The 22,645-nt window shown below is 48.5% G+C and overlaps 1 protein-coding gene across 1 annotated transcript in view; it reads right to left on the reverse strand.

Annotated features, from left to right (window-relative positions):
* Positions 1-22,645, reverse strand: part of dnah5l (dynein, axonemal, heavy chain 5 like) — a 28,866-nt gene that overhangs the window by 2,130 nt on the left and 4,091 nt on the right. Inside the window, 80 exon segments of the mRNA XM_051069003.1 lie at positions 17-205; positions 290-489; positions 603-753; positions 881-1,002; positions 1,163-1,218; positions 1,310-1,527; positions 1,672-1,836; positions 1,967-2,116; positions 2,203-2,324; positions 2,431-2,557; positions 2,645-2,896; positions 3,009-3,179; positions 3,390-3,572; positions 3,684-3,839; positions 3,947-4,141; positions 4,422-4,442; positions 4,444-4,599; positions 4,704-4,817; positions 4,937-5,041; positions 5,153-5,320; positions 6,098-6,211; positions 6,352-6,453; positions 6,579-6,713; positions 6,954-7,099; positions 7,323-7,479; positions 7,556-7,714; positions 7,838-8,067; positions 8,313-8,434; positions 8,520-8,674; positions 8,794-8,904; positions 9,070-9,201; positions 9,286-9,426; positions 9,787-9,852; positions 9,934-10,170; positions 10,255-10,347; positions 10,498-10,554; positions 10,556-10,705; positions 10,834-11,001; positions 11,105-11,206; positions 11,404-11,538; positions 11,631-11,720; positions 11,947-12,123; positions 12,244-12,378; positions 12,514-12,731; positions 13,074-13,205; positions 13,305-13,362; positions 13,468-13,602; positions 13,748-13,942; positions 14,169-14,195; positions 14,197-14,357; positions 14,508-14,615; positions 14,698-14,768; positions 14,875-15,047; positions 15,130-15,276; positions 15,370-15,585; positions 15,695-15,823; positions 16,073-16,228; positions 16,325-16,402; positions 16,404-16,436; positions 16,567-16,720; positions 16,861-17,047; positions 17,151-17,292; positions 17,407-17,518; positions 17,659-17,821; positions 17,907-18,043; positions 18,155-18,273; positions 18,365-18,514; positions 18,618-18,872; positions 19,029-19,109; positions 19,197-19,293; positions 19,439-19,542; positions 19,630-19,722; positions 19,912-20,084; positions 20,260-20,383; positions 21,059-21,146; positions 21,431-21,638; positions 21,760-21,911; positions 22,058-22,197; positions 22,308-22,463; positions 22,548-22,637. Of these exon segments, the coding sequence (XP_050924960.1) occupies positions 17-205; positions 290-489; positions 603-753; positions 881-1,002; positions 1,163-1,218; positions 1,310-1,527; positions 1,672-1,836; positions 1,967-2,116; positions 2,203-2,324; positions 2,431-2,557; positions 2,645-2,896; positions 3,009-3,179; positions 3,390-3,572; positions 3,684-3,839; positions 3,947-4,141; positions 4,422-4,442; positions 4,444-4,599; positions 4,704-4,817; positions 4,937-5,041; positions 5,153-5,320; positions 6,098-6,211; positions 6,352-6,453; positions 6,579-6,713; positions 6,954-7,099; positions 7,323-7,479; positions 7,556-7,714; positions 7,838-8,067; positions 8,313-8,434; positions 8,520-8,674; positions 8,794-8,904; positions 9,070-9,201; positions 9,286-9,426; positions 9,787-9,852; positions 9,934-10,170; positions 10,255-10,347; positions 10,498-10,554; positions 10,556-10,705; positions 10,834-11,001; positions 11,105-11,206; positions 11,404-11,538; positions 11,631-11,720; positions 11,947-12,123; positions 12,244-12,378; positions 12,514-12,731; positions 13,074-13,205; positions 13,305-13,362; positions 13,468-13,602; positions 13,748-13,942; positions 14,169-14,195; positions 14,197-14,357; positions 14,508-14,615; positions 14,698-14,768; positions 14,875-15,047; positions 15,130-15,276; positions 15,370-15,585; positions 15,695-15,823; positions 16,073-16,228; positions 16,325-16,402; positions 16,404-16,436; positions 16,567-16,720; positions 16,861-17,047; positions 17,151-17,292; positions 17,407-17,518; positions 17,659-17,821; positions 17,907-18,043; positions 18,155-18,273; positions 18,365-18,514; positions 18,618-18,872; positions 19,029-19,109; positions 19,197-19,293; positions 19,439-19,542; positions 19,630-19,722; positions 19,912-20,084; positions 20,260-20,383; positions 21,059-21,146; positions 21,431-21,638; positions 21,760-21,911; positions 22,058-22,197; positions 22,308-22,463; positions 22,548-22,637 (11,097 nt within the window).

Consider the following 22,645-nt stretch of genomic DNA (forward strand, 5'->3'; position numbering starts at 1 on the left):
GTAATAGAACACACACCTCGTGCGGCACGTAGTCAGGCGGCAGCTTCTCCAGCATCTCACTGGCCAGTCTCTGAACGCTGGCCTCCCTGGTCTCCCCAGCCCCGCCCCCGCTGTCCTTCGGTTGGATGTTGATAATGATGCTGAGCGTCTCATTGGCCAGGTTGGTCTGGTAGGTGATGTCAGCGTTGGGGTGGAGCCCAAACACCTGCAGACAACAGACAGTTTAATGGTGAAGCTGCTGCACCTTCACAGGTTACACCGGTCTGAACCTGTTTCTCGGTTCGCTGACCTCAGGTGAGTCGACCAGTGGCAGGGCCTCGATGTGCTGCAGGACGTCCTGAACCGTCTTGGCCTTGGCGGGGATGTTGTAGCCCTTATAGAAGCAGAACTTGTCGCTGAAGGTGTTCTCGCTGAACCAGACACGAGTGAAGGTGTTCAGGAGACGTTTGTCCAGGTCGTCTGTCACTCGGCCGCCGTACTGGACCTCACCTGGATATGGACATGAACAAACAGAGTCACCTGGAAGCTTTTATAAAATGATCTGATTAACTGAGCCCACAGTTAATTCTTCTAAGAGCAGGGCAGATTTTAAGATGTCTGACCTAGCATGTAGCGGAGGCAGTTCCAGTTCACTCCTCTCTTCGAGTCCAGGTCGTCCAGGTGGTTCTGGACAAACTGCATGCTGGAGGTAAAATCTGCCTGGTTGAACTCATAAGGGATGTTCCAGCCGAGAGGACCGAACTTCCGACGCTCCTAACGGGCGGACGAAGGAAGAGACAAGTGAAGAAAAAGGAGGAAAGAACGAGGGAGAATTATTCCAGCCATCAGTTCATAGACTGACTTTGAACGTGACGTGAATCAGTTGTTTCTGATAAAGAACCTGAACTGTGGTGTGCAGGAAGGCGACAGCATAGAGGAGAGGTTTCCACTGAGGCAGATTACTGATCTCTAACTGATCCTGAGTGACACCACTGAAAGTCCTCTTTAGACCAGCCTTCATACCTGAAGAAGACGAGGAACAAGTGAAAAATACAGAAGAGAAAAGAGAACATGTAAAACAGTTGTGAGCAGAATTAAGTAATGAATGAATAAAGAGGTGAGAGGAGGAGTCAGGAAGCTGACTGAAGGTTATCAGCTGAGGTTTCAGGGCAGAGCTTTTTACCAAGAGGAGGTTCATTGGTGAACTTGATGGAGGACTGAAGGAAGGTGATGGGGAACCTGCACACAAACACACACAGTTAAATTACAGATGTATGTAGATGACGTCTGAACAGACACACACTTCATTCATCAGGGCACCATCATTTACCTCGGGTGCACGTCGGTCGTCAGCCACACACGGAAACCTTTGTGCACGTTCTCTGGCGTTGCCGTGGTGACCGTCTCCAGCAGCTCGTCCAGGAAGTTTAGTCCCAGGTGACAGTTCTGGAGGAGGAGCCAGCCGCCGTCTGTCATGCTGTTGGCCAACAGCCTGCGAGCGTGTACCTCCTGGCCCTGCCCCATGGAGATGGGACGGCACGGTGCCCCCTACAGGCAGAGGACAGGACGCTGCAGTTTGCTCCATCACATCACCCACCCATCACCTCTGTATACCTAAAGCTTACTCATCTTCCCATTGTTTATATTTCCTCCACCCACTGGTTTATGTGTTTGTTCATCCTGTTCCCTCACCTTGGTCTTGGCCAGTCGCTCTATGTTCTCAGTCGGGTCCGAGCCCATCGACAGCAGACAGACCATCGGCGTCCTGTTGTCGCTCTCTGCCCACATGGCGTCCAGGTCCAGAACCAAACCTTCAGCGTACTGTTGACCCAGAGACTCTGAGATGTAGCGTCGTGCCTGTCCAACAAACACACACACAGCACACATTTGATTTAATTAACTAAAACCATTTAGTGTAAGCTGATGGTGGAGAGAGCATTTGTCTGGTCTGTCTGAGAAGGAGCTCCGCCCTGTTGTTTAGTCAGACCTGAGCGATGGTTCTGTCGGGACACCAGCTCCGGATGAGCAGAAGCTTCCGGAAGGTGTCGAGCTTTTCCTCGTACCCATCAGGCAGCGTGGCGTCCTCTGGGGCTGGATGGTCGAACCAGGTCCTCCAGGCCCGTTCATTCTGGCTCACCTGAACACATGGAAACATACACTCTGTAGATCTATGTGTTTCAGCTCTACACCTGATGTAAGATCTATGGGTGTTTGGGTTCAAACCTGGGTCAGGATCTGGGTGAACGGAGACAAATCAGACAGCTGCACCAGATTGAGCCAGGTCTGATCCAGGATCCAGCGCCGTGGTTTGGATCCTACAGAGTTCAGGTCCAGAGAGGCACCGCCTATACACACACACACACAGACTTAACTGTCAAATTACTTCAAAGAAAAAAGCAAATGATGAAGAGAGGAGGAGGAGGAGGAGGAGGAGGAGGAGGAGTGCGTGACCTTTGATGAAGGTGAGGACCTCGGGGTGAGAGATGTTTCGGGCCTGCAGGTCGATCTTCAGAGCCAACAGCAGAGTGAACAGCAGCTTGTGCTCCTCATACAGACCTCTGGCTGTGTAACAGTACACCTGAGACAGGAACAAACAGCTGCTCAGTCAGTTACACCTGCAGTGTGTAAATGATGACGTGTGTTTTGTTTTGGCTGTGAGCAGCACCTGGTAGGTGAGGAAGCTGATGATGTTGCTGATGCGTTTGGAGGTGAGCTGCGACTTGGCCGAGTTCTGCATGGACGAGTCGAAGAGCCCCAGGAACTGGCGCAGCGACGTCTGGTACATGATGTTCACCAGCGACATCTCCACGATCAGGAAGTAGAGGATGCTCCCCCTGGTGGCCACTGGACGGTACTCCTCCCTCGCCTGGTTGATCTTCACCTCTGTCTCCGCTGCAATCGAAAGCTTCTCACTCACCTGAAGGGCAGTTAGGAGAGAGGAGGGGCAAATGTAAAAGCAGGAAAAAGTGTGATACATTAAAAAACAAACAGTTTGTAAATCTGATCCACAGATGGACAGAAAGCGGTACCTCCTGAGCGGTGGTCTTGGTGACCCTCAGCACCTCGATCAGAGACTGGTCCTCCACCAGGGACCCCTGAGTGCTGGTCAGCCTGAACAGCAGACTGTCCTCCAGCTCCTGCATCTTCCTCTTGTTGGACGTCACCTCCTCCAGGAGCTTCACTCGCTCTGCCTCCAGCTCCTGGTCAGACCCAGATTCAGAGGGACTTGTTGGTCAAGGTAAACTGAACTCTCTAACAACTTTATATTCAGTATCGACTGAAAATCTGGTGCATTTGAAATGAAATATTTTCCAATCTGGACTGGACTCATCTACCTAACAATCTAACTGACCACATATTCAGTCAACAGTCTACACAGCTAACTAGCTGCTCCTCTGTTTGGTGTGGACCTGTTTCTCCAGCAGTATGACTCGTCCCAGCAGCTGGTCCTCCAGGCCTCGCTGTGTGACGGTGAAGTCCACCACGGCCGTCCTGGCGCTGACCTCGGGGCTGTACGCCGGGTTGGCCAGTTTGGTGGTGATGTAGAGCGTGAATCCCTTCATCACATCCACCTCCTTATCTCCGACTTTCACCTACAGGACGAGGAGGACGAGGAGATCATCTGTTACTTAACAACGTCACTGCATCATTTGATTGATTTCAGCAGAGGAAAAAAAAGAATGACTTGACTTTTTCTGTCTCACTTTATAAGTGGATCCAGACTTGATGTAGTTTTTGTCAAGGATGTTGTCCAGGACCGGGTCTAGTTCCTCTCCTACATCCTCCAGCAGCAGGGGGCGCCCCAGAGACAGACTGTCCTCCAGGTGGGAACGGAAATATTTATGGTTCAGAGACGTCACCTGAGAAGAGGACAACCAAGAATTAGGAGAGGACAGGATTTATTTTGTTTGTCATCTCACCAGCAGAGGGAAGTTTTATGATTCAGGTTTTCCTCGTCCGTCCTCACCTGCAGCTGCTGGTCTCTCTCTCTGTTCTGGATCCAGGTCTTGCCCTGGCCCTGGGGGTCTATCAGCAGTGGGTAGCGTGACGCCTTTGTCACCACGATGCCGTTCTGGATGGACAGGTCGTCGCTGGGTAAACCCTGCAGGTTCCACTCACTGACTGTGGCATTGTCCACCAGCAGACCAATCACGTTCAAGTCCTGCAGGGATCTCCTCAGATTAGTCATTAGACATTTTACAGAGAAACACACAGTAACACAGACACACTAACAGATGGAGGCAGTGGTATTCCAGCAGCTCCTGGTTAAATCCCTGTTTTTCTCTATGGAGTCTGGTAGAGATATATAGAGATGTTTCTGCTTAAAGTAAAAGGATCTGACTCTTTAATAAAAAAGAAAAAGCAGCTCCACATTTATGTTTAAAAGACACTGACTGAATGTGACAGAGCTGACTCCTCTGTGAGGACAGTGACTGTCTTACAGGACTGAAGGGGATGAGCTTACTCCTCCATCTCCTTCTTCCACAGCTGCAGCAGCAGGCTGCGGTACTCCTGGTTAAAGGGACCGGCGTAGGACAGGAAGCCTGTGGACAGGAGGACGTCCCCGACCAGGTGTTTGATTTGCGTCTGGAACCCAGCGCTGCTGTTGGTCCAACGAACCTGAACCACAACGAGACCAGGAGACAGATGGAGGGACGGCTGATGAGTGGATGAAAGGTTAGAAGGATTACTGATGAATGGATGACTGACAGATAAAAGCTGACCTTCTCTCCTCCCAGCCCGTCGATCAGGGCGGTAGCATTGGCCATTTTGCGGCGGCAGGCCTGGGCGTCATCCTCCAGGTCCTGCTTCTCCTTCATGGCAGCGTCGTAAAGAGCCTGAAGTTCAGGTCAGATAATCATTAAAGATTTAACAAGAAGCTGAAATCTCTTATAAAACAACATGAAAACTCTGATAATCATCAATAATCATCAGTTACTGTGTGTGTGTGTTTTACCTGCACAGCGTCCAGCTCCCGCTGCTTAGCGTCCAGCTGTTCCTGAGCTGCGGCGAGTTCAGCCTGAGCGACCACCAGACGAGCCTCCTGCAGAGCCAGGTTAGCCTGCATGCACACACACACAAATTAATCTGTGTGATATCAACTAACTAACTCACTCTCCGTGGATCTTAACATCATTTTGTCGTCTTGTATACTGAAATCCTCTGTGCGCACCTTCAGAGGCAGGACCTCCTTGTTGATGGCGAAGAAGTCCGCCATGGCCTGAGTCCAGGAGCAGAGTCCTGCCACATTACCACAGATCCTCTTGGCTGACTCCATGTTGTAGTCGTCCATTTCCAGGTAAGGAGCGAGCAGCTCCACCACCTCCTCTGTGATGGAGTCCTGCAGCACAAACACACACTATCATCACTACACTATCATCTGCTCAGGTGGAGGAACTACACATGAAACATCACAGAATCCAGAGTTTCAACAACAGTTCAGATACATGTTGAAAACTTTTTAAAGAAAATACAGACAGCCAGTCGAGAGTGAAATTCATTGTGAAGCTTGCTGCTCTATTTTTACCCCCCACCTTCATGACAGGGGGCTTCGATCAGCTGTGAGTGTGACAGAGTTCAGGGTTTTTCCAGCTCTAAACATACAGACGATCAACAGCAGCTCCACTAATCCTCAGCTTAGCAGGTATGTGAGGACACACACACATGAGACTATAAAAGCAGGTGATAGCTGCAGTGTGATAAGATGAGAAGGGAGTTTCCCTCGACACACACTGATACACACTGCTCTGTGTGTGTGTTCTCGTACTTCTATCTTTGTTTTAGCCCTGGCCCCGTCGTCTCCTCACAGAGCTGAACGAAGGTTCATTAAACCTGCAGTAACTGACTGAGCAGTGAACACAACACTGACACATCATCATCTTTTAAGCTGATGTGTTAAACTTCAAAGAGCTGTTCATCTCTACATCCAGACACAGAGAAACATGATCTCTCATCTGGAGCGGTGTGAAATGAGAACTCAGCAGAGCACAGACCTCCACCAGGTTTGGTACAAATCATTTCAGTATTTTACTGTGATCCTGCTGACAAACACACAAACAAACAAACAAATAAACAAACACAAAACAGATACAGGTGAAAACAGAAAACAACATGTGACCTTGCTGAAGTTGAGCAGCATGCTGAGGAAGGCTGAGTTCTGCATCAGCTTCATGGCTTCAGCCCAGGAAGGTCGTGGACAAGATCGCTCAGGGTCAGGGGTCACCAAGTCGATCTGAGAAAAATAAATGAAGGAAAAAAAAGTTGAGACGATAAAGGGATGATCAGAGGACATCTACTCTCTGAAAGTGGTTTCATTTTGGCTTTAATGACAAACTGGATGTGAATATTTCAAAGCAAACACGACTGAGTGACCTTCCTCTGGAACAGCAGCAGCACGGCGTCCATGATCCTCATGATGAGATGAGGAGGCTTCTGCAGCTTCCTCACTGTGGCGATGTCCGAGGGTTTGATGGTCTGTAGAGACAGAAGACAAACGTTTACTTGGAGCCAGAGGAGCCTGAGGAACCATCAACACTGGCTACATGTTCAGCAGAATATTCTTGTGAAGTATAACCACAGATGGAAAGCATGTGTGTGACCTGCAGTGCAGCCTCAGCAGCCTCCAGTGCTGGTTTTGCAGCCTCCAGTTTGGACTCTGCTGCTGTTTTGTCGGCTTCAATCTCATCAACGATGAGCTGAGCTTTATCCTTCACCTTCTGCACCTGCTGCTTCACCTACAGAGAGAGAGGTGATTACAATTGGATATTTGTGAAAATGTTTGCATCAATCCTGTTAACCTTTAACTGTGCCACAAAACCAAAACTCAGAGCCAAAAAAGGATAAAAAGAGCTTAAAGGTTGTGTAAAGCCACAGACTTAATAAAGAGACACTGGCTTTAGAGGATTTCCTTGTTGAAAATCACATTTCTGGATTAACTCTTCACAGTTAAGATGTGAGTAGAAAAGTTGTCAGACCTTTTCAGCAGCCTGAGCTTTCGCTGTGACCTCCTGCAGGACTTCATCTGCCTTCTGGGAGGCGACAGCAAGCTCCTGCTCCTTCACCACCAGCTCCTCAGAGAGCTGAGACACTGACTGCTCCGCTTCCATCAGTTTACACAAACCTGCAAAAAGCAACAACAAAAACCTCCAGTAAATCAGTGGAAACTGAGTTTAGACAAAGATTCAGCTCTAAATCATTCACTGATTAAACAACAACTGTGGCAGTTTTATTTTTTCTCTGAACAACAAAGTGCTTCTCCATGAATGTCTGTGAGGAGAGACTGTCTGAAAACACGCTCAGTTATCTCCATATTTATGACCCAGGTTGTTCCCAGGTTGTCTCACCTGTCTTCATGCGCTCAGCCAGCGTGCCAACGTGAGCGATCTTCTCTGTGTAGATGATCTTGTAGATGTCGATGAAGGACAGGTAGGATTTGGGCGTCACGAACGTTTGACGGCGGAAACGTTCAAAATACTCTGTGCATTTCTCTGCCACCAGGTCCTGGAGGGAGAGAGGTCATGTGATCAGTCTGCTAAACACTCAGAGAATACACACCTGGTCACAATGTGGGTGCTACCTGGAAGGTTCCCATGGTAACCACCACGCTTTGCTTCACATCCTCTGAGCAGCGGAGGTCCTGGTACTGAGACAGGAAGTGATTCGAGACGGCAATCAGAGCGTCCCGAGGCCAGCGCTGGAACCAGTCCACGGTGCAGCCTGATATCAGGCCTGGGAACTGTTCAGGTCAAAGGTCAGGGTTCACTGATAAGGCTGAGGGTCAAAGGTCACTGACAAAGGTAACAGATCACACTACAGCACGTCTCAGTCGATCTGAAACGCCTCCAGGTCTTCACCTCACCTTTAGAGCACGAGTCCGAAACTTTTCCCCGACGGGCGAGAAGCAGAGGACGACGTGGAGGTTGCTCCGAACTCGGGACAGGAAGAAGTCGTAGAGGTTTTCCGAGGTTGGAGGTCGGCGAGGGTGCTGCCGCTTCATGACAGGGATCAGATCCTGAGTGATGTCATCCAGCTCGTCACGAGCAAACAGGTTGGAAACTTCACCGCTCGCCAGGACGTTGTTCATGTATTCTGCAGAGGAGACTGAGGATAAATCACATTTTACTGAGACTCACTGTTGACTGAAGACGATCACAATGAGTCTGGAGACCTACGCACATTTCCTGTACCTCCATCAATGGACAAACAGATTTATGGGTAATTTTTTGATCACTTTCCCCTGAGGAGGAACCCTTTACACTCTGCCATACAAACATAGTGAAGGTCCAGTCGTCAGGATGTGATGTTTCCCTGTTGTGTTGTTAATAATCACGTACCCAGGAAGGCTTCATCTTTAATGTCGTTGTCAGTGAAGAGGAACGTGACTCCTTTCCCCTGCTGACCAGCGATACGATACAGAGCCTTCAGATCCTCCAGCAGGTTAGTGCTGCTGTACGACCTGCGGTGATTGACGGATTGACAAAATGAACAGACACAACAGAACAACAGATAAATGGTGTAAGGTGGAGGTGTGTGTTTCAGACCTGGTCAGTGTGATCTGGAAGGTTTGATAACCTGCGATGAACGATGCCAGCCTCGTCAGGCTCTGCTTCCCCGACCCCCCGACTCCGACCAGCAGGGCGTTCCCCTGCGGCGTCCGCAGGATCCGTGAGATCCGCATCAGGTGAATCATCGCGTCCTGCCATTGGACCAAACAGAGACGGTTGTTAACCAACAGAAATACAGAGAGAACAGACGACTCCACCTCCAACATGGCCGCCTGCTGAAGGCCCTCGGTCTGACAGAGATCATCGTTACCGTGAAGAAGACCAGGTCCATGGCTCCGCCTCTCACCGCCTCGTTGTACTGCTGCTGGAAAACAGACAGCCGCTCGGCCAGAGCCTCCAGTGATGGGATTGGCTCATACTCCTGTCAATCATATCAAGATTTACACTGATAAAACATCAGAGAGCATCAATAATTATTCATATTCTATAGTGTAAACACTGTCTCACTGTTCTTATGTATTATTTTGGAGGAATCTCTCTGTTTTGAGTTAAAAATATTGAATATAATGTGTTCAGGTTTAAAGACCTTTGGAGCCTCCAGCTCTGTGTCTTCTGGTTCGTCTCCCGTCGCCTCCGGAGCTTCACGCAGGAAGTCCACAAAGCAGCTGTCCCACTGAGCGTGCTCGGTCAGAGCTCTCCCATGATCCTCCACTGTGATCTGAGTGAGAGGAGGCGTTACTGACACATCTGTCCGTCCTGTTCTCACGAACACAATACCACACACACACACACACACACACACCTTCTCCATGATGGAGCTGAAGATCTGTCTGTCGCTGCTGTCGATGAATCGATCGGCGATCACTCTGCTACACTCATGATGATAGAGAGCAGAGAGGATCTCAGGGCTCTGACACACTTCAGACTTCACTGTCAGGATCCCCTGAAACACAACACGACACACACTCACATATCTAACACTGATTCATAGAACAACACAAACAGTTCTCAAGCCACTGAAAAATGTATGTAACTTTAATAAAACGTGTGTGATCCCCAGTTCCAGTGTTTTTCCATCGTTCTCCTTCAACAACAACAAAATGTTCTGTTGGCCAGTTAAAACCTGAAAACTAGACCAACAGAAACACAAAGTCCATCTTGCTACAGTATGTTTGGGGTGTAAAAATATGAAGTGCAGTGGAAACATAGAAAGTGAAAGTACTGGGATAAAAAAACTCATTTATCTGATTTGTTCCGTTCAGGGTTAAAAAGGAAAAAGAAAAAAACGTGCTGTGTTTTCTACCTGCCAGATTCTGCTGAGGTCCCTCAGGTTGAAAATATAGTGAAACTTGGCAGGAGAAGGTAACATCTGAGGAAACACAGAGGACAGAGGATAATCAGATATTAGATAACTATTATATGAATTCTTGAGTTGTGACTGAAACCTTACCTTCGCCTTCACGGCCTGCCACACCCGTCTGGTGGTGGGTACGAGGGTGGTGGCGAGGTTGCACACCTCAGCAGGGAAGCCTCTCTCCGGGCAGAAGTATCCCTGAGCCACGGTGCCAAAGATCTTATCGATGGAGGAGTTGGACGGCAGGGTGCAGTTAAAGATGGAGAACTGCCTCTTCAGGCGCTGAGGGATGTCGTTCCGACCGCCGCCGGGGTGGATCATGGCCGCCACCAGCTGTTAAAGGATGTTACAAACATTACTGACGCACTCAGTGCAGAGAGAGACGATGCAGTCAGTCTTCAGACCACACTGTGTTACCTGGACATCAACCACAGTGATGAACTCTCCTGGACGATCCAAACTGTAAAAACCTCCCTGCTCCATCAGCTGACGCACAATCTCATTGGTTATCTGAGGGAGGTGGAGGACAGAGGTTAATTATGTGATTGATTAGGTGGAGGTGTGATTGACATGAAGTGTAAGTACTGAAAATTAACTATAAGAAAAAAACAGTAAAAGAAACTAGATGATATTTGACCAATCAGAGAGCCTGAAGCCGACCTGGTCTCCCCATTCGTTGATAATGGGCATGTTGATGTCGTCTATGAAGACGGTCATCCTTGCGTCCTGCTGGCGGCCCGTAGGTGGCGCCCATTCGTTTATCGATGTAGCTCTCGATGGTTCTCTGGAACATGCTGGGCAGTGTGGCCGACGAGAAGTTTAATGTCTTGCTGAGGTAGAGCTCCGGGTCGAGCTTACTGGTGTAGCCCTGCAGGGGGAGCCAGAGAGAGACACGCAGCATTAGCATTAGCCAGCTGAGGACAGGAGCTAGCTACAAACACAGCTGAGAGCTGAGGAGTATGAAAGTGTGTTGCTTCCTCATCTTATCCGTCTCACTTTAATCATGACAGTCTTGGCGGTTCCCTGCTCTCCGATCAGCAGCACAGCCTTCCTCTGCTTCATGATGGTCTGCATCAAGAAGTCTGTCCTCACGTTGTCCACGTTAGGAACCAGGATGGAGGAGTAGTCAGGGACGTGGTCTTTGGGGTAGACATACTCTGGGACCTGGATCGTGGCAGTAATAAAGGAACATGAGCTGACTTTGTGTTTCAGTTTTTACTTTAGGAAAAGCATCAGAGAGTTAAAGAAGAGTTCTGTGTCCACAGACCTTGTTGGACCAGTGCTCCCACTGTCCCTGCTCACTGACAGTGAACTCAAAGATGGTCTGGTCGTCCTGGGTTTGTGGCAGGTCCAGAGACGAGCTGTGACCCTTCAAACAGAAGAAGACATAAATACATACATTCAGTTGTTGCTCTCAACAGTGTCCATCCTCTGTGGAGCATCAACACCCACAGTACATTTTATGGAAATCCAGACAGAGGTTGTGACGATATCTCATCGTCAACACGACTGAACATCTACAGAAAGTCAGAGTGCATCAAAAGACAAACCAAAGGATTCAGACACCTTTAGGAAGGCCTCCATCTTGGCTCTGTCGTCCAGCTCCAGCAGCGCACCCAGAGACCACATGACCGCAAACACAAACAGTCGACCCACGTCTCCATGGCAACCCTGTTTCTCCTCCACTGCTGGGAGCAAACCCTGAACAAAGAGTATGAAGAAGACAAAACACATCAGAGGTGAGGAAGAGAAGACGAGTTTATGAGGAAAAATGTATAAATTTGATTTCCTACCTGCAGCAGGTCAATAGTCTGTCTGATGTACATACACTCCAGCACCTGCATCTTAGGAGACACAGTGGTGAAGATAAAGTCCAACAGGTCCTGTAGGTGGAACAGAAAATACACTGTCTTTGTAGCTGCAGTGAGGGAGACATATTCCCTACATGTAACTGCTGACCAACACAACACAAAATATAAATCACTGGCACCTTCACATAAAAAATATCAAAGCCAAAGAAACAGAAAGTGTCGACTGCCTGGAAAGAAAACTGATGATGATTTGAAAAATGATCGGTGCGTCTCTCAAGGACTCTCTCTTCATCCACACCTGGTAGCAGCTGTCGAAGCAGAGTTTCAGGGTGTCGGCCTGCTGCTCTGGTAGTTTCTGTAACCAGGCCTGCAGGATGGGGCTCCAGCTGAGCACCGAGGAGCTCATGAACACCATCCCGTTCCTGGACACTGTGGCCGGGGAGGCGTTGTCGATGTTGTGGGGCTCAAAGACAATCTGAAGACAGAGTATAAAGGATGTCATCACTTCATGACTTCTGTATGGTTCTGCCTCAGGGTCATGCTTTTAAATGAAATTAAACTGACTAAACATGGCCGACAGATGAGGTGATGTCACCTTGCAGCAGGGAGCCATCGGGATTCGGTCTCCGTTCGCCAGCGTCAGAGTTTTGTTGTCGTCCAGGACTGAGTTCAGATTCTCGATCCAGATTGCGTCCACCGGACCATCCAGCACAATCCAGATGTATTCACCCTGACACACACACACACACGTACACAGACATTATACACAGACATGTCTGCTCACTGTGTGTGTTTCCCCTGAGCAGCTGAAACAGGTGATTAAATAAAGACGGTACAGACGCTGCAGCGCTCTGTGTCCACCAACCTTCTTGGCCTTGAGCGTCTTCCTCCACAGTGTGGAGAAGACGCCGTCGGTCCAGTCGTTGGTGGTGACGTCCAGCGTGCCGAACATCTGCGAGGCCGTGATCGCTTTGGGGTTCATCCTCATCTCGCGGTGGGGGGAGCCGCACTCTGTCATGGCCTTCATCAGTGTGTGGATGCAGGCCGTCTTCCCGGCGCCGCTGGGACCCAACGTCATCATACCTGAAGCAGGACAGACAAACAGCTGCAGTCATTCCTACAGAGGATGGTTACTGATGAGAAGACTGTGAAACCTTCATCATACTGGAAAACAATCAGTGTTGATTTATTGTTCTGCATCATCAGACCTGCAAGAACAAATTAATCCAAGTACTGATGTTAATTCAGACCTCAGGTGCTGATTCCAAATCTGTGATAAACTAGGGCATCTAGTGGTGAAAAGCAGGTACTACAAGCCACCTGATCTGGTTCACACAGATCTCAGTTCATTACACCAAACTACAGAGTAACAGTCCACTGGAGGTTTTCTGCTTTATTCTCCCCAACCCTTCCTGTGATCTGTACCGTGTCGGACTCTCTGCGTCTCGTAGAGCTGAACCAGTTTGAGGATCCAGGGGGGATGAGGGATCAGACCGGCCTGCTGAGCCTGACTGAAGATGGACGACTCCAAGTCTGGATACCCTGCCTTATCCAGAACTACAGAGGAAGACGGAGAGGAGGAGGAGGATGAAAAAACACTGATCCAAAACATATTTAGAAACTGTGTGCTGGGTTACACAGATGAAAGAAACTTACCAATACCAGGAAACAGATCATTGATCAGACTCATAAACAGAGGCTCGTCCTCGTCCACCTGCAGAGAAGCAGAGGGAAAGATTATTAACAAACTAAAGATCTGTACTACAAACACACACACACACACACACACACACACACACACACACACACACACACACACCAGTTTGGAGAGGTTCATGTCTCTCAGGACCCTCATCACCACAGTCTTCTCTGGTTCTGAAGGGTTGGATCTCTTCACGGCTCCCAGCGTCCTCAAAACTGACAAAATGTTCCTCAGACCAAAATCATAGTGGACCTGATGTAAAGACAGAACTGACATCATCAAGTCAAATGTGTAAGAAAAACCAATAAACAGAGGAAAAGTATGATTATGATTAATGACTGAAGGAGTTTTAATGATGTTCACAGTAGCAGAAGCTTCACTCTTATTATCCTCTGACCTGTTTGGAGAGCTGCTCCTCACACAGTTTGTAGAGGGTGTAGAACTTCCTGCTGAGAACCTGGTTGTCACGAAAACCAGCGCTGGCCAGTTTGACCCTCATGATGATGGCTCGGTCCGGGACCATCATGGCTACCGTACGGAACTGAATCTTCAGGTTTTCAGGCAGCTCCTGGCGACCGGCGTAACCGGGGTTCTGGAGGACAGAGACATTAGAACAGGGTAGATCAGTTCTACATCAACTGGTCTAGACTGGTTCTGATACACTTCAGTTTAGAGCTCTCTGGTTTTCTGGTGGCTCTGTTCTGGTTCTAAGGTACTTCAGATCTGTTCTGTGATATTTCTGCAGCTGAGAACTTCCCATCACTGACAACCTCTGTAACATCTTGTGTATCTTGTGCTTTAGGTCAGAGCTCGGTTACCATGGTGAGGAAGATGCCAAACTCAGGGGTCCATGTCAACGACGTCTCCGTCTGTGAAAACAAACTGCTTCTTCTTGTTCTTCTTACACTGCAGGACGATGTAGATCTGCTGGGCGGCGACAGACAGGACCGGCAGCTCGATGCGGTTAAACTCATCGAAGCAGCCCCAGGCTCCAGACTGGGCCAGACCTATGAAAGTTTAATGAAAGGTCTGTTCATCCTTCTTTTGGGTTGGTTACAATAAAACCCATCTTTCTCATTCAAACTGTGCTGTCTGATATGATCCATTAGCAGGTACTGAGGTGTTCAGTAACTACACACACAACTGACCACACACACCTTTGTAAATGCGTCCCAGTCCTCTGTAGTCCATCTGGTCTGAACAGTTAAAAACCACCACATACTTGCCCAGACAGCGGCCCATGTCTTTAGTGGTCTCTGTCTTACCTGGAAACACACACACACTGAAATACAGCAACACTACAAGAATATTTCACTGAGATAGAACTAGAGACATGAGCTGTGTTACCTGTTCCTGCTGGACCAGCCGGGGCTCCGCCCATACTCATCCCCAGGGCCTGGGACAGAGTGATGTAACACCTGGACAGATGTTCAAGAGTATTAGCACATGTGGCTCTGGCCGGACAGTGAAAGCATCGTTTTAATAAAGATGTCATCCAGCAGTCAGCAGGTGTGGTGTGTGTACCTGTCAGTCAGCGGTGTGATGACCAGTCTGTCTGTACAGCCCAGGTATTCGTTGCAGTAGCTGAACTCCACGTCTGTGATCTGGATGACACATCTGTCCGTCTCCTCCAGGAAGTAAAACCTCGACTGTTTTTGCCACTCAAAGTCCGACGCAGATCGCACGTTCAGACGCACCTGATGGAGATGATATTAAACTCATTGTTATCGTCTGTGGATGATATGAAACCATACTGTGTCCGTCCCTCTGTCCACTCACCAGGTCGTCAAAGATGTCTCTCTGGTGGACATGGATGGTGATGAGCGTCTCATACTTGGTCCTCTCATTCTTGCTCAGCTCCCTGGTCGTCATGTCGATCAGCTCATTGAGCAGGTCCAGGAACTTCTGATTGGTCGTCTGCATGACCTGCCAGCCAATGAGATACAGGACAGTGAGGGGAGAGGATCTGATCATGAGAGGTATGTTTCCTCTCTGCTCATTTTTTCAAAATAAAAGCACCTTCTTGTCAGACTTGCTGAGGACGAGTGCCTCCTCTGCATCTCTGGTCCAGATCATCTGGATTCCCAGCAGGCCGACCTGAGCTGGAAAGGCCGACTGGAACTCCAGCAGCTTCATGCCGGGGTCACTGATGGCCAGGTAGGCCTGACGGATGATAGCATGGAGGGTCTGCCTCACCCCTGCCAGCAGCTGTCCTAACCACATTTCCACATTCCCCTGGAAGAGAAAAGACTTGGAATTGAAGCTGCAGCCTTCATGAGTCAAAGTCAGACAGGTATCAGAGTTATCTCCATAAGGACAAAGATAAAAATGGTTTTATCTGCACCTGTGCCAGGACAGGTTGGCTCAGATCCACAGTTTCTCCTTCTTGAGACTGAAAACTGATGATCTGGTCGTAGACTTTCTCATTGAAAACAACTCTGTTCACATTGTCAAACAGACTGAGCAGATGAGCCTGATGGATGGAGAGACGGACAGAGAGAGAGAATCTGGATTCAAATATGACTTTATCAACAACAAACAAAAAGTAAAACAACAAAGACAGGAAAGCAGGCGAGTAGAGAGAAGAGAGGGAAGAGGAGGAGAGAGACCGGAGTGAAAAATAAAAACTGAAATACAAATAGTTTGGATCTCAGTAAAATAAAACTAAATCCTAAGACAGTATCTGTATCACCTGTGTATGACCTGTACAGGTGTGTGTTACCTGTATAGTGTGCGAGTCAGAGGCCTGACCCAGAATCTCCAGCAGGGCGGGGTCGGACACAAAGAAAAAACGAGGAAACACCAACCGTTTCTTCTCCAGGTAACCGGACAGAGACTTCTGACAGAGCTCCAACTGCTCCAGGAGGTGAGGCAGCAGCTGGAGGAGGAGAGAGGAGGAGAGAGGAAGCTGTCTCTCAGGCACAGACACACAGTACTGTGAGTGTTGTGTTGCTCAGAGGCACGTGGGCAGCACCTGGCTGAGCATCTCGTCTCCCACGCAGCACTGCACCACGTTTGGAACCTCATGTGCTTTCTGCATGATCCTCTGCCATCGACTTGTCGATGTTCTGGAAACGTTTGGCCTCCTGAAAGAGTCAAAGACAAACGTTAGATTCTGTTGAACGTGACAGAAAATAAACCGGTGGTAACAACGAGCTGTGCTGAGGACGTCACAGACGACCAGCTGCTGGATGTTTGCTTGGTGTTTGTTGTGACCTGAGGCAGCTGCTTGGCGATGTCTCCGCCCACGAACACGGCCTCCAGATAGATCCAGAGGTTCTGAACTGACAACCACTTCTCGATGATCTCGGATGTGTTGGAGAGTTTCTGGACCCACAGCTGGATGGACGGCTTGAACGGAGCGTTGTACCTGCAGGAGGAAGGACAGCAGACGATGTTTCCTTCTTTCTTACATATTTATCTTTATTTTTTACTTGTCAATCTTTTCCCATCTTTAACATTTCTCTCTTTCTTGTCTTCCTGAGCCTGCCCTCACCCTCGTCTTCCTACCTGTTGCTCAGCAGTGACGTCAGCACCATCAGACTGTCCTCCATCATGGAGATTTTCTCTGCGGTCTCGGCTCCTTTCAGCAACAGTTCTCCTCTCGTCCTGAAGGTGGCGAAGCTGAGCATCTGGCCGCTCCACTCGGCCACCACGTCCTTCAGCTTGGCCTCGATGTCCCGCTCCTTCACCGCAGCTGATACAAACATCCTGACAGACACAGGAAAAGACACAATGCTCTTTCAAGATCTGACGTCACACTTGTCATCTGCTTTGAGTCCAGACTGACAAACATAAACGCAGCATCAATACCTCAATGTCTTCTTTGTTTTTCAGCAGTGGAGCCTCCATGATGTTCCTGAGGGAGAAACTCTCTGATTCCACCTGGAAACTGTGAGCGGTCAACTCACTGAGACGAGTCCAGTGTCTGGGCAGCATGGCCTGGAGGATTTCAGGACGGTAAATAAAGTCACTCGACTGTAGTAAAGCCTAAAACACTGACTGAAACCAATCCAAGAATGAAATCACTGAGTTAATATGTAAATGAGGTCAGACCTTGTTGGCCATCATGTAGAGCAGAGGACAGGTCTCAGTGAAGTCATCTATGGTTTTCTTCAGATCGCTGAAAGCCTGCCACTCCTTCAACGCCTTCGGAAGCTTCCTGATCCTGAAATCACAGACAGAGGAATAAAACTATGGTGAACAGGTTTCACTTTAAAAAGGAAACTGTGTCAGTTTCTGTCTGTTTTTCTGCTGCCTGTTGTGTTGAAATATAGATTATACAGTAACATATTGTCCCTGTTGTACCTGTTCTGAAAGTCCTGCAGCTCAGTGTTGATCTTCTCGATGTTGAGGTCGGCCCACAGGATGTCGTAGTATCCGGTGACGCTGTCGATGACTGAGTTGTACAAACTGTAAAGTTTGGACAGCAGAGAGAGCTCCCTCTTGATCCTCTGCAGGTCTGGATACTCTGCAAAGGAGGAGAGGGACCATTATGAAGGAAACAAGAGGAGAAGGAAGGAGAGGAGGAGAGGAGGGAGGTCAGTCAGCTGTACCTTTAACAGGAAGTCCAAACAGCTCCTCTCCTCCAGAGTAGGTGGTGTATTTCCTCCACAGCTGATCAAACTCAGCCTGAAAACTCTGCAGCCGCTCGCTGGCTTCAGCTGGAGCGACGCCCTCCACCCCCGGACCTCTGAACACACACACACACACACACACACACACACACACACACACACACACACAGGTTTTACTTCTTTGCACATGAGACGCCCGTCCTACCTGCTCTCTGACGAGTGTGTACCTGTGGTTGTACTCGGTGCAGAAGCTCTGAACTTCACTCTGGAAGCTCTGCACCGCAGACAGGAGGTCGGCCTTCATGCTGGGTTGGATCTTCACCAGAGTGTTCTGGTTCTGAACCACCTGAAGCCACAACACACACACAGGTGTACATCTGTGCTTGTATGAACTCTGGTTGATGTGAATCACTCTCCAACCTCTCCTTCTGTCTCACCAGGGCGTTGAGGTTTTTCCAGCCGTACGTCAGACCGTCCACTCGCTCTGCGTTCCCGTCGTTGAAGAGCAGCTCGTGTTTGTTGAGCAGGGCGAAGGATTCCTCCACCGGACCAATGGTGGCGTCGATACGAACCTCGGCCTCCCGAACCTCGAACAGTGAAGAGATGAATGAGTGAAGGAATGCACTGATGAGTGATTATAAATGATGTGATGCAGAAATACAGTCCAGGCGTCAGGCGTTAGTGGCTGACCTCTCTGAGTGCGGCCATGGCTCCTCGGACGTCCTCCAGGTCTGTGATTGGACGCTGCAGGCGCTTCGTCAGCCCGTCCATGAATGACAGGATGTCATCCATGTCAGCAGACGCCCGGCGGTTCAGCGCGGCGCCGAAGGCTCGTTTCCACAGACGACACTCCTGAGTGAGCGCCAGCTTCAGCTCGTCAGTGTCAAAGAGGACCGAACCCACTGAACAAGACGGCGGGAGCTCTGAAATCTGCTCCTCCAGCTTCTGCAGAGAGCATCATGGGTACAAAGAGCAAATCAACTATAGTTTAGCTGCAGTGATGGAAGAAATATTTACATGTTATTTACGTCAAAATGATGAAAATAAAGTACTGAGACTTTGGTTCATTATCTGTTTTTATTATATAGAAACTGGACTCACGGAGTAGAAGGAGATCTGAGAGCTGAACTCCGTCAGTGAGGGGTCAGACTGTAGGAAGGCCTGCACCTGCTCCTCTGGGTCCTAAACACATCGGACTGTTAGCTTAGTTTAACAACAACAACAACAACAACTCTACACACACACACACACACACACACACACACAGACCTGGTTCCACAGGGTAGAGAAGTGAGCGAGTTCATTCAGAGTTTCAGCAGCCTGAGCTCTCAGAGACGAGACGATGGAGCTGAGCTGGATCACCAACCTGCTCCAAACAACAACAACAACAACAACAACAACAACAACATCCTGAGACACAAACACAGGAGCTGCTGGAACACACTGCCTCCATCTGTTCATAGTGTTGTTACTGTGCGACTCAGTATTCAGATGCTTTCATATTGACTGACTTGGTGACGTCTTTATGTTCTGCCAGCTGTCGGTCCAGAGGCCTCAGCACCGGCGGCTTCACCGGGATGTCGTCTCCTGCGTCACGAACCGCCGCCTGCTCCACCTGAGGGCGAGGGAGAATAATGCTGGAATGTGATTGGCTGTCTGCTGACAAGGTGTTTCCAAAACATGACGAGCACGATGAATGTACCTGCTGCTGTTTGTACTGCATATGAGCGTACGTCCACAGAGGGATGTCTTTGGTCACAGACAGCACGACGCTCACCAGCTTATTCACTGTGCTCTGAAACACACACACACACACACAGCACACAGAAGGAAAAGTTAACCCAACAAACATGTAAAAATTAAAAACTCTAATCAGCGGGCAGCACAGCAGAACAGAAATGAGTGTTTCTTCAGATGGTTGAAAGTGTAATGTGTTCCTGTAGACAGAGCTCAGTGGAGTTCATTAAAGCTCTGAAGAACAGACCTGAATGTCGTCCAGACTGGGTCTGAGGACGATGTTGGGGATGGCGAGCTGGATGGACGCTCTGAAGAGAGGAGGAGGAGCTGATTGGCTGTTGCTGGAAGAGGAGGAGGAGGACGGCTGGTATTTGAGGACATGAAGTCTCTTCCTCAGAGAATCCAGAGAGGATTTGGTGGCTGGGAAGAAAATAATGACAGAGAAATCTGGTGTCTCGAACAAAACATGAATGTAAATGCTTCTCTTATTTTTGATGTTTGCTCTGGAGGTAAAGACTGAGAGAACAAGAAGGAGGGAAGACAAGAAAGAAGAAAGCATGGAAGAGAAGGAGATGAGGTAGGAAAGAAGGCCGACCTTTGACCAGGGCTTCAGTGTTGCGATGACAGAGCTGACCAATCAGGTTGTAGAAACGACAAGGAAGACATGACTGACAACGAGTCTTCTGTTTGGAGTCTGGATGGAGACACTGGAAAGATCCCTGAGGAGGAGGAGGAGAGAGAAAACAGATAAGGAACAATTTAATTTCACTTTACTCTGTTACAGTGCTCCATAATGGATGTGGATAATGATTCATAAAACTGACTAACTGGGATTTAAAGGGTTAAAAGGGCTGATGTTGATTAAAAAACCTGACTCAGTGAAAGTGCAAAATAAGATCAACATACAGTGGTGCTTGAAAGTTTGTGAAACTTTTATTTTCTATATTTCTGCATAAAACGACCTGAAACATCAGATTTTCACATCAGACCTAAAAGAACATGAAGAAAACTCAAACAAATGAGACAAAAATATAAACTTGATCATTTATTTATTGAGGAAAATGATCCAGAATTACATTACAATGTAATCTGTGAGTGGCAAAAGTATGTGAACATCCTATGATTTGCAAGCTAATTTGAACTGAATGAATTGATTAATTCATTTAATTTAATTAAAAAACTAAGCAGGGGGAAGGGGCAGCAACAGTCAGCACTGCTGACACCTTTAGATTTTTTTGTCCATTTCATTTTGGCTGTGTTAATGGATACGGCAGGAATTTTGCCAAAAGTGTGATGTCTTTAAAATTTCAACCTCAGCTCCTATAATGTGTATAATACAGTGTGTAATCAAGACTGTTACATAGAGGGTCTCCTACTGAAACTGTGTGTGTTACCTCCAGATTAACAGTCTCTATCGGCTTCATCCTCCTCTTCAGCTCCTCAATCAGCTCAAACACATACTTCTCTACCTGCTGACTCTGCCTGTACACACACACACACACACACACACACACACACACACACACACACACACACACATACACACACACAGAGTAACTGTACCTGCTCATTAACACAAACAGGTGTTTTACTTTATTCACAGCTCTGAGATCAGGGTTTCTCCTCCAAACTGTGACATTCATGTGTCCACGTTGATGCATGTGGAGAATGGGACAGCACCACATCCTGCTCATGTGATTAATGTTTGGATGCTGGGGGTGTGTCAGTTGTAGCAGTAGAATTTGATATTGTTTAATCATGGTTACCAGTTCAGAGCACCAGCAGCAGCTTGGACTGAGGTTTCTGTCTGCAGCAGCAGGTCCTGAGGTGGGACAGGTGAGTCTTCAGGGAGGACCAGTAGAGAGCAGGACGACATGGCCTGAAGCAGCCGACCAACACGACACTCCAGCAGGTCTGTGGCCACTTTGGAGACCTGGTCCAGGTCTTTCAGGGCCAGATACACACTCTCTATAACTGAGCAGAGCAGAATATATAAGTTCTTATCACATCAACATTATATAGAAGTGAACAGAACAATAAAGTAATAAAAAGTTTTTCTGTCCAACTATGAAGGCGTCCGTCTACTCCTGCTTACATCCGTCAGCATTGAGTGTGGTCCAGGACAGTGTGGTGAGTCCGGGGGAGAGAGCTGCCTCCACCTGGCTGATGAAGGGCTGCATCAGAGGGAAGAGAAGAGGAGGGATCCTCCCAACCACCAAGCTGTAGTCCTGGAGCAAGTCCAGCAGCCTGGAGTCAAACACATGGGTTAAAGTAAAACTGCTCAAATCCAGAGGAAGTCAAAGATGAGCTGAGAAAGGTAAAGTCAGAGACGGGTGTCAAACCACGACATAAACACCTGTCAAATGCTTTTCATTCATTAACGTTTTTCTCACCGGCTGTACAGAGCTTTGATCGGTGCCTCTCTGGTGGTCATCTTCAGGATGACTTTTGGCACAGTCACTCCGAGTTTGCTCATCCACCGGGCTTCCTGCAGGACCTCCAGCACTACAGGGTCCAGATTCACAAAGACCTCCTGGGAAACAGGCAGTTCCTCACAAATACTGTTTGATATCATAACCAGAAACAATTACACGTCCACAACCAGGGGCCCTGGAGTTTACACTGAACTCGTCTTTTTCATACCTTGTTGTTTTCGTGTCGGACCAGCAGGGCGGCGTTCAGACAGTGTGGTGTGCTCTCTGCAGCCTGACTCCACGCCTGCAGGTGCAGCGCCTCGTACTGAAGCAGCACCACCGCCATCTTGTTGTAGCTTTGGATCACTTTAGACATCTCTGGTCCCTGACAGAGAGACAGGCAGACAGGGTCACTGAGTATCGATCAGTGATACTGATAAGACTGATGAGGTGAGTTCAGAGGTTTTACCTTGAGGACGTCGAGCTTTTTCTTCAGGATCAACATGGGAGCTTCAATCTTCCTGAAAATCTGACGACACCACAGGATCCTACCTGCCACCTGAGAGC

The sequence above is a fragment of the Lates calcarifer genome, unplaced genomic scaffold (assembly GCF_001640805.2).
Source record: "Lates calcarifer isolate ASB-BC8 unplaced genomic scaffold, TLL_Latcal_v3 _unitig_5615_quiver_758, whole genome shotgun sequence".
In the NCBI taxonomy this organism is placed as follows: domain Eukaryota; kingdom Metazoa; phylum Chordata; class Actinopteri; family Centropomidae; genus Lates; species Lates calcarifer.